Source organism: Zeugodacus cucurbitae, chromosome 5 (genome assembly GCF_028554725.1).
Source record: "Zeugodacus cucurbitae isolate PBARC_wt_2022May chromosome 5, idZeuCucr1.2, whole genome shotgun sequence".
Classification (NCBI taxonomy): Eukaryota; Metazoa; Arthropoda; class Insecta; order Diptera; family Tephritidae; genus Zeugodacus; species Zeugodacus cucurbitae.
This window is the reverse complement of record NC_071670.1, coordinates 201,017-212,505: the sequence shown is the minus strand read 5'-3', so window position 1 is coordinate 212,505 and position 11,489 is coordinate 201,017. Positions and strand designations below refer to the sequence as shown.

The 11,489-nt window shown below is 37.4% G+C and overlaps 1 protein-coding gene across 1 annotated transcript; it reads left to right on the top strand.

Moving 5' to 3' along the window:
* Window positions 1-2,541, top strand: LOC105212722 (uncharacterized). The gene is made up of 2 exons (XM_011184904.3): window positions 1-181; window positions 1,075-2,541. Exon 2 carries the CDS (start codon window positions 1,100-1,102, stop codon window positions 2,441-2,443), a length of 1,344 nt encoding a protein of 447 aa, XP_011183206.1. The 5' UTR covers window positions 1-181; window positions 1,075-1,099; the 3' UTR covers window positions 2,444-2,541.
* The last annotated feature ends 8,948 nt before the right edge of the window (window positions 2,542-11,489 follow it).

Genomic DNA, 11,489 nt, shown 5'->3' with positions numbered 1-11,489 from the left:
CACATTCGAGTTTTGTACACGGTACTTGACGGATGTGTTTTCGGAAACCAAGTTATAAAAACGAAGACCGCGCATTTTACGTAAAATTAAAGTTACGAGTATCACATATGCCTACATCTCAACTAAAATAAAATCATCATCAAATCAAAAAACGACAATTTTTATTGAAGTGAACCTAAAGGTAACATAATGTGAAATGGTGAAATGTACACATAAGAATATGCGAGTTCGAAGAGTAGCGATTGCACCCTGTATAAAGCATTTTATTCAAACACTTATGTATGTACTCGTATGTAATATAATTCATTTCGAATTACTTAAATACTTAAAAAGTGCACTTAAAATGTGTGGTATTCGCTAAAAAGCTTTAGATATAATCAATCGACGTGTAAATAATTGAAACGGCCAAACTGCAAATGCGCATACGCAGCCACGCGGACCAAACAACCACTTGCAGACGCAATGCAATATAGCCAGCATCGCAACTCAAGCACCACTTGAGGCCACTCTACATTTAAATGGAATAAAACGTATAGAAATAGCGCGCGCATATTTTAAAGGACTAAAGTTTGAACAGACGAGATTTCAAAGAATATGGGAGAAAACAGAATATAGAAATAACTTGCAAACACCGTCGCTTTTTTTAATTCCTGTTTCCTATTCAGGCGCAAATCTGCCAACGGTGCCAATACACTCTCATACTTCGCGAATACCAACATACTCGTATGCGCTAAAAGACAACAATTGGAGTTGACAGACTGCTTTACTTGCAAAAAAAAACAGCGAAGTCAATCATTTGTAAACCTGATTCGATTCCCATTGCTTTTGCTTTAAACACTATATTCGTTCTATATACGTGTATGTATATACATACATATAATACATAATTCGCCTTTAATTTCGCAGCTGGAATTCCGGCGGGCAAAGTCGACTGCATGACTTTGGAGTTAGAATAAATTATTTGGAAATAACGTTTTGCTTGCAGTAAATTAAACGGAGAATAATGTGCTTAGGACTCTCTTTTATGATCATTTACGAACTGTTCATTAATTAATTTGTTTTCATTCTTTACAGATAATTAACTCACATCTAATTAACAATGCTTAAGTGGGCAGTTAACACACCGCGAGTCTCCTATCTAACAGTGGAGGACTCTAAAGCAGATACCGAAATTTTGCAGCTCAAAACTTTAAGCGCCTCATCGCCAGGAAAACTGAACACTCCAAATGAAATCATTTCCACACAAACTCAGACCCTTTCCGCTAAGCGTCAGCGGTTGAAGCGGAAACCTTCTGATATTTACCTCTCCCGTCGTTTACAAAACTGGTTGGACAAAGAAAATCAAGTGACATCGACTCCTCTTCAGTCGAACTTAAAGACACATAACAGAAACGGTGCATTACGTCGACTAAACAGCTTCAAAGACTTATCCAACATAACGCCGTATGATAACGCCGTCTCCAATAACCCACTAAACTCAATCTTATCACTGCTCAACACACCAAGTCAGAGTTTAGATAGTAATATACTAAAAAACAACAATCCTGTCAATTATGCTACTACACTGCCTACCCTCGAAGTAGAATACTCTCCATGTGGCCCAGTTCCCGGACCGATTCTGGCGTTACGCGGCCTGGGTATTGCTGATACATACTTTGACAAACCCCGATATCTGCCACATAACAAAAATGATGAAACTCTAATACAAATCCAACCATCCTTTAACGCAACTAATTCCACTTTTCAATGTCAAAGAAATATGCGGCGTTCTTTGAATAGTGTACGAGATGATACTGCATCGTTGAGCTCCTCCAAAATGGGTGATCAAACGCTAGAACGCATGATAGATGCGATTCTGGAGAGCACCAGAAAGGAAAAGAAACCTATGAAGTTTGCGAGACAATCAAGTAACCAGCAGCAGTGTGTAATGTCGCCCACATATACACCAGCAGAAGATCCAGCCAACGATTTAAGTGAATTTTGGATGGAGTCACAAAATGGTGAAACGCTATTACAGACAATACGTAAAAAGAGACGTTCTCTACCAGCTAGTGTTGCGTCAGCTTCAATATACAGCGAGCGAGAAGTGCGATCTCCAAGACGAACAAGTAAACGTAACATTTTTCACTTGCGCCGACAACGAGCGGTGCGTAGAAAGAGGAAAACGTCTAAAGAAAACGTAAAACACAATGCACTTAAAATAGCAGGGTCAACACTGACAAACAAACAAGTGACAGGTTCGGGCGAGCTCAATTGCAAACAAAGGATTGACAATTCAAGCCCTGATAGTGGACACAATTCCTTTAGCGAACTGGATGAGAACTCCGTCACGATAGAGAGTAATTGCTTACCGATCGTTGGCTCGCTGGCGAACTCTGAACTCCGTGCCTTGGATTCTACAAAACGGCGTCTCAGCTTTTCAAATCAAACTTCAATCGTGTAGTATACACTTTATATGTTTTAGAAATGTTCGTTAATATAATTTGTTGCATAACCTGTTTATTACTTCATATCATATATTTTACAATCTACAGCCAAATAAAATCGTACAACAATATTTTGTAGCTAATATGTTTTAATGTTTCCACGGGCGGTGTGCAGAATAGGAAGCAACTACCGGTAGATGATAGTACTTATATAATATTGACCACTATACTTGTAAAAATAGTTTGTACCCCCGCTTACAAAAATAATTTATGCGATTTCGTAAGCATATTACGACCTATGCAAACACACTGCCACTTACTCGTATAAACACTTTACGCGGGGTAGTTCCGTAAAGTCGACATAACATTCTGCGGGTAAAGTGTTCACAAGTGATCACAAACCATGACTAAATTATGCGTAAATTCACAGAAAAGACATTTGAAATTGGACCCCGGGTGGTGTCATATGGAAATTACCAGCAAATACGCCGACGTCGGTGATTAAACCAGACGCATATCTATCTGGGCCTGGGAAACATGTGTATTTCGCAAGACTAACGTCATCGACAAACAGCTGCCGTTATGGTATTCAACACCGTTTCCGTTCGGTCAAGACACTGCCAAGTCAAGTACACTGAAAAACTCTTGCTTTTTAGTAAGAAGAAAAGTACCTGCTGCGAGTATATGCAAACATACTTATTCCACTAGAAGTGCATATGTATTTTTCCCATATACTAAAATAATAAGTACATAATGTTCCGTTAAAATTGTTGTTAAAGTGTACCTAATGCTTACATGTGTGAAATATCTTAAGAGTCAAACTATTTCCACTGCGCTATATGTGTACACATACGAATTGTATACTGTTTGTCGCCTAATCAATTATTTAGCACAATATAAATACTCACAATGCAATAGCAATTGCTTCGAATCTTTTACTCGTACATACCCTTTTCGTAGATATACTAAGTTGTTGAGCGTCTTATTGTCATTTCAATAGCTTTTGCTTACTGCAGCTGCTCTGGTTTAAACAAGAATATGTGACTGAGATTGTGTCAAAGCCTATACCGGTATAGTGACACATACAAACACAAGAATCATATGAATGAATGCCTGTGCGTACTAAGTGAATCACGTAAACGTGAGCTGACGTCCATGCATACTTTCAAGGATTACGTACCTTGAATAATACCCAGACAATGCAGTAACATAGGATGGCAGCACATGCGTAGAGACTTCTTGATACTTATACGAATATATCTGCGAGACGCGTGTGTGTTAGTCACATACTCGTACATATGCATGCATAATTTACCGCCAAAAATTGGCAGGCTGTTAATTTGGCGACATATGCCAGCTACGGAAACGGCGAAGTACGCGTTTGTACAACTGACATCTGTCACTAGTAGCGGCACGAGTCAAGAGCAGGCTGAACATACATATATGTAGCAATCGAGGCGGGCGTTTGCGTTGGCGATGCCCGCACAAATTGCATTACTACTGAAGCACTCTGTTTCTTTCTGCAATAACCTTTGTTGTGCATAAGTAAATTGCCTGAAATACATTTAATGGGTTGTGACGCCGTCATATATGTACATTTGTATATACATACTCATATCGTAACCACCGGTATGCATTCGTTTCAAGTATTGCTTGCTATTATTCATTGAACCGTTATTTTCCTGCACTCTAGTCCATCGTTTGAGTGGAGTGGAGCTATGCTATTGTCGCTACTTAAAATTGTCCGCCCGCAATCGCTCTTTAATAGTTGGCAACAACAAATAAATATGACATATGTACATAGAGTACATATGAACATGTATGTAGTATTGAGAAAGAAAATAAATTTAGCATATCGAATTATTGATTTAGCATTTTGCGTGCTGCTGATGTGTTTTAATTGTAGAAGGACAGTAGAAGGATTGTCTATGCATTTGCTCGCAATCAATCAGAAATCAGAGCGCATTTCACACTTGCAACGTCTGCATCAGCAGCGACATTTTTCTCCGCACAACAATTGATCGATCGCTTCTAATCTTTTGCTGGCATGTGTAAATCACACATATTCTTTTATGAAAGTAAAATGTTCCGAAAAGCACTCAACGTGATATAATGATTCTTTGAAGCAGCATCTCTCATTTTTCACAAACACTTAAGACACATTCACACATGTAGGATAACGCATAAACGTATGTACTTATGTATGTATGTATGTATGTATGTATGTGGGTAAAGAAGAATAGTTTGATTAATCACTGTGATATTGTTACATTCTGCAGCATATCCGGCGAAAAACAAATATATATACATATATGTACTTATATGGTTGTAAGTCGCGGAAACTGATACTTATACTTAGTTTCTTAAACGGCCCATACTTTTCATCACCAGTAACATCACATATTTTGCTTCCGTTTCTTCTTTTTTCTTTACCCAAACAGCACAGTGCTCCTTTGCTGGCTCCTACTGGCGGGTCATTGTTGCTTGCCGTCATTGTTGCTCTTTTGATATGTTACTCCTTGAATCGTTGTATTTGTATCATGCACAATAAACCAGAACATTAATGGATTTTGTAACAACGCAAAAAGGCATCTGGAGCAAATGTTGGATAAAAGTATACATTGTTCTCTAAATCTGGATGATGATTCGTCGTTTTGGCAGTGAGCAGCAGTGTGAGTAAATGCGCGCCAATATTACGCGCCTGCAAACGTGGTAATTACTCAACTACCAGTCCTACAATTATGCTTTAAGGATACGCGCACGTTCTATGGTTTCCCAAAAACCTTACTGAATTTCTTCCCATTTACTATATACATATGTATGTAAATCCTGTCATTTTTGTTAATTTATTATGCAAATTATTATGTTTCTGCTAAATCCTACGGCATCACGAGTCTTGCCTGTCAATTCCTTGTTCCCAACCAACTATGTAGCTATCCATAATCTTCATAATTCATGATCGTCCGTATACTCGGCCTGTGCTACTATTAGTTTTCCTCTGCTAGTGTGTTTTGTACCGTTTTTAATTTAATCAATTTCGGTGTTACGAAAGATGTCAATCTTGCTCAATGTAGCCCAGCGGACGGACATTCGCCCCATGTCCGGATGACTGTGTCTCGTTCTCCTTTGCGATATCAAAAAATGTCTTAAAAGAGGGTTAAATGTAAATTACGTGCATATGTCTGTAAACATAAAAACTATGAAAACAGCGCAACATGCATGCAGATGCCACAGCCCTTCGTCAAAGTTTTCATACGAGTATGACTAGAAGATTCCCACATGGGACGAGCAATGTCCTTGCGTCTCGCAAGGCAACCGACAACTATAAAAAACTCGATCGTTCATGCGACACCTAATGAGTTAGGTAATCTTGTTGCTGCAATTAAATTTAAATAAAAAGGTACAATTTTTGCATTTTTATGTGCGCCGAGAAGGCACAACAAACTTAAACAGACATAATTCTCAAACGGGATCAATCACAGCGCCGAAGTAAAAAGTTGTTTTCAACAGCCATTTACATATCTATATGTATATATATAAGGAAGTCATATGACAGATTTTCACATGCATATCTGCTTAATTAGTGGCATTAAAGCCCGCTCAACAAACAGTGTCGTTCGCAATCGTCTAATCGAGAATGAAGAAGCCAAAAAGTGAACAGTTTGCACTGAAGGAATTTCAGGACAATTGGCTTCAGCTTGAATTCTTATTTCTGATCTTTGGAATTTACATCGCCTACCAAATTAATTGAATCAAAGTTGCGAGTCATTTGCTTATGCACACTGTGTAATGTAAACATAATTCATACTCAACGCGAAAAATAAATAAATAAATTAGAAAGTTAGTTAAAGAGTTGGGCAGTACATTTTGCGGAGAGCAACTGTAAAATTAATGGTTTTTCTAACTGACCTCTGTCACGCGGCAACTAATAATTTACGTCATATTAGAAGCGCATCAGTAGGCAACACCGCGATCAATACAATCTTAATTGTTTTCAAAGATATCTCCGGTGTCGGGTATAAATTAAATTTAAAAAGCACCCCTCCTCAAGCTTTTCATAATAGATTTCTCAGATTGCGGTTAATGACCATGGGACACGCAGCGATGGGGTGTCTTCTTACTGGCCTTCCAAATGTTTTGATTTGCACGCCCTTTCTTATGCGCGTTCATTTAATTGACCAGTGACTACAAAATCCGCGTGAAAACAATGATTGCATGTCTCGCTTCATGTCACTTTCTTTACAACTATTCATGCATGACTTGGCGAAAATATACATACATACATATATATTTATATGTAGATGACCAACTATAAACAAAACAGCGTGGACAGGAAACAAGTAAAGCAGTCTAGGCAGTCAAGGTGATGTGGGCGCTTTCCCGTAACCGGAAAATTAAACCTTACATGAGAAAATTCATCAATCTGTCCTTGTTTGTTTACAACTTGGAAATTATGCGTAATGAAGGGGGAAATTGTATGTATAGTCAGTTGAGCACATAAATTCAAATCATAGGAATCAGGGCCTTACCCTGTTTAGCCATAGATACTAAATCAATATTAATATCTAGAAATATGTAACTTAGCAATATGTATGTAAGAGTGATCTTTGCGCCAGGAGAGGATCTTCTGTGCCTACTTCTAGGAAATACTGTGGCAAATATTAATTTTAATGGAAAACAAGGGACAGTGCAGAATTTATAGTAGTTGTGACAGTTGATGCAAGTGTATCTAAATATAGTTGTCAATGGATCAGTAAAGTAAAAACAGAAAAAATACTAAGAGACGTGAGGCTTTTGAGGCGATAAAGCTAGTTTGAAAGAAGTAAAGCAGAAGATAGAAAATTCCGAAACTATATGTGAATATTTTGAAAAAAACCCGTCACGAGGTACTATTGTATGAAAGGTTTATAATTTTCACCAGAGGATAGTTTTTATTGGTAAAATAAGAGACATATCAAATGCATCACATAGCGTTGTCAGCACATTCCAGCGTTTTAGAGTGAATTTACTTACAGTACTCAGAACCTCTTACTAATTGCTCGATCATTTTATACATTTTTGATGAAGTCATTAATTAAATTAAACAGCGCTCCTACCGTTAGATATACTGAATATATTCCGCTTATAGGGCTTAATCAAATCATAAAATCATATTCGATAATCAATAGGGGTTCCTCAGGAGTTGATTTGTGTGATATGAGTGCCTGCGCTAAAACAGTGCGTGTGTCCGTTAATGTAGCTATTGTTATCGCCCGCCTCAATGACTATTCTGCGAACATTCGAATAAAGTGACATATATGTACATACATCAATATAATCAATGTTTAGAGTTTGGAACTCTAATCAAAGAATTCACAAATAATGAGAGGACATGTGCAACACATCATTAATGCACAGCTATTTTATATCTGATGTTGGTATGTATCTAAAATTCGCGTGGCAGATACAAACGTGAAATCCCGAGTTTGCCTAATTCGACGCATTCTCTCAGAGAGAATGTTACAAATGACTTGCATACTCCGAAATCGACCAGGCACCAAGGACGATCTGCAAATTAAGTTGATCAACAGCACGTGCTGATTTGCCTGCTGCATGAAAAGCAAGCAAATACCAATTAACAATATGCAAGTGCGAATCTGAGGACACAAACAAAGAAACAAATACATAACCAACGCTTACTTCTGTTTACCTTGTCCTTCCACACATATTCATACATATGTACGTTTGAAAATTACTGCATGTTTGAGAATAACACAACAACTTCGAATATTTCAATTCATTATTTCAATTGGAGTTTCTACCTACTAAAAACATCTGCCCATCCAAGGCATACTGGCTCATACTGAGATTATACGCGCGTGCGCGCCTTTTATGTAAATATTCAATTCCTCACACATAGACGCGCATATATACGAGTGACTTAGTTAACATTGATCGGATCTAGACATTTCTTTATTGATGCACCTGTACTGGCGGACCCCATGCCGCCAGGTTCTTTTATAGTATATACATACATAAGTATACAGACAGACATAAGTAGGAGCCTCACTTTTACTTATTCCTTTGTCCAAAATACTTGCAATTATATTTCGGTTATATGTTTGAACGTGTCTTTCCCTATTGATTTCTTATCAAAACGTTAACAGGTAGGTGCGGGCGACGGTAGATTGGTTGGGCATCACGATCGGCCGTTAGCATTATCCTGCAGACAGCACAGTTACCCCAGTAAAGGCTGTAATAGCTATAATAGCAGGTGATATGTAAGAAATACAAAATGTATACCATTTATTGGCTGTCAGCTTACTTAGGCTCTTATAAATAAGAAAATGAGTATGTATGTACATAAATATATGTGCATTTAATGTGTACGCACTTTGAAGGATCCCATTGAGAGAATTCACAAATAATCAATAACATTGTAAAATTTCCTCCATTACATTCGAAATTTGCTGGTATGGTATTCTGGTTCTTCTCATTTTCATGCAACTGGTTCGTCTAACTACAATCTCCTCCAAAACCTCTTATCTTCTCTTCTAGTTTAAACTCATTATATGCATCTGGATATTTGCATATAAATATATACATACATATATTTTTACACTTATTGCATAAATGTGCCCGAAAAAGGTTGAACCAACACATTTGGGTCTCTTTCTACAATATTCTACTGTTTACTGCCAAAACATCAGCATGTTGAATGGAAATTGTGTCGGCAGTTGCGACGAAGCGTGAAACTTGCATATTTTATGAATTTCAACCAGCTGAACCGTGCAGGACATATGTACATATGTATGTATGAACCGAAGCGAAGGATTTTCCTCGCTACCATATGGTCAAGCATAGAGCAGAGAGTGCGTTAGGAAGAATAGGCAATTCGGCATGTGCCGTGTCTGTTTACAGGAATAATTGGAAACGTTTAGTCTCCTATTTGACCATTTCGAATCGTAAAGGGAGCACAACAAATGTAGTTACATACTTGAATGGGTAAGTGCTAAACGGTATAGGATAAAGTAATTTGGAAGTAAAAGAAACGCAACGACTTATCGAAAACTTCTTGAATATTACAGTGGTGTGCTGATCTGGTGGATTTCGCAAAGGTATATATAGGTCTTCTGTATTTTGAACTGTTGTGTACACGCACCTTCTTAACTTGCTTTAAATATTCATTCATATTTATGGAAGGTATACCAAACACGTGTACTTAAACCGATTTGTCCTAAAACCATACAACTAAAGTTGATTGTAGATATACATACGTAAGTTTGTACATATTCGGAACATTTCTGTGCCACCGCTGTAAACGTCACTTATTTACCTACTTATATATATGTATGTATGTATATAGTGTACTCAAACTGCACACGAGACCGTATTGTCGTGCTATATAGTTTGTCAGGTGATAAAAAAATTGCATCATGCTGCAATAGTCAACATCCGGTCAAACGACATAATCTAACTGCTAAGATCATATCGGCTACAAGTTAATGTGCTCTACGCGTGGCAAGGAAATACCACGGGCCGCCGGCTGTTGGCTGCATCTCTGACTAATGTGCGACATCGTCAGCTGCGTCGGGGGTCTCGATCCTTTTGTTTTGGTCATTAATAACTGAACTGTATTCTAACACGTTCCAGTAATAATGCAGTCCAACATACATACATACATATGTACGAGCATGTGCTTTAATTGTGTGGTTTACTGTTTTTTCTGGCATGCCGCTATGCTAACCGCCCACTGATTGTGTTGGCAGATAAAAACGTACTTTAACCAATTCTACATGCTGCGTTCATTTCTGTATGTGTATATTGCTTTAAAGTCAACCCGATTATGTGACAGTTTATCGCGCTGTCAACGCTACAAATGTCAAAATATTGGACACATTGCAATATGAATTCTAAGAGTGGAATTTCAACTGCAAAGTACCTAAGTACAGTAATAAAATAAAAACTGCGGCCACACAACCACCGCACACAACAATTTACTTTATATGAGTATAGGATGGGTTGCGGTTGCATGGGCTCACCTATGATTAATGATCTGTACATTTGCGTGCGGTTATGTACTGAAATTATATAATTGAAATTGTTTTAAAAGATCTTAAATAGTGTAATGATAATTGAAAAGGACTAAGGACATTAGCTTGCCACTAATGTTAGAAATATTATAATGTTCACTATATCTGATAAAACCACCTTAAAGTCATTAAATACCAACACAATCACACATTATTCAACACAACTTGAGCCTAAAAATTGTTTGTCGTTCAATATTGGACCGACTCTGTTTGCACAGCAAAACAGATGAACGCCGATGAGCCGACACATAAAATCTTGAAATTTAGCGCCTTCGCATAGGGAAATATACATACATATGTATGTGCAATGAACAAGCACAAATGTTTTTCTTGGTTTATTTTGTCACCGACTAAACCTCAAAATATATATAGTAAGTTATGATTTAAGTAATATTACTTTTCAGTGATCAATCGATCATAACTATGTTGTGTTTTTCTTGTTAATAGTAGACGAATATTGCAAAAAAGTTGACCGCATTTGCAGACATACATACATATGTATGTAGGTACATATGTTCACGTCCACTGTCCGCTTAGTTCGCCAAGGGTTACTCGCAAAAGCGCTTTGTTAGTTTAGGATAACATACTTATACTGACATTTATGTATATATGTCGCTGTTCTATCGTTAATGATGCTGTTGGCGAATTCACATCAAATGTTAGGTGACAATAAAATAAATAACCACCAATACCACTTGTGTACTTACATATTTATTTTACTAGATTTCAACAAAATAATTGAAGTGCAATTAAAATCACCGGGGCGATGGATATTTAAATGTCACACGGATATTAAAAACTGATCGTGCTTGTATGCGATGCTTTACATACCACTTGAGGGAACATGAACCACTCAAGCGACAACCGCTTATATAAAATATGATATTGCAATTTTTGCAGGAGACAATTTTCAATTCGAAAATGAAACTTTAGAAAACTAAAGGGTATACGTAAGATTCCATGCAAACACTTTCTGTACATGTATGTACAT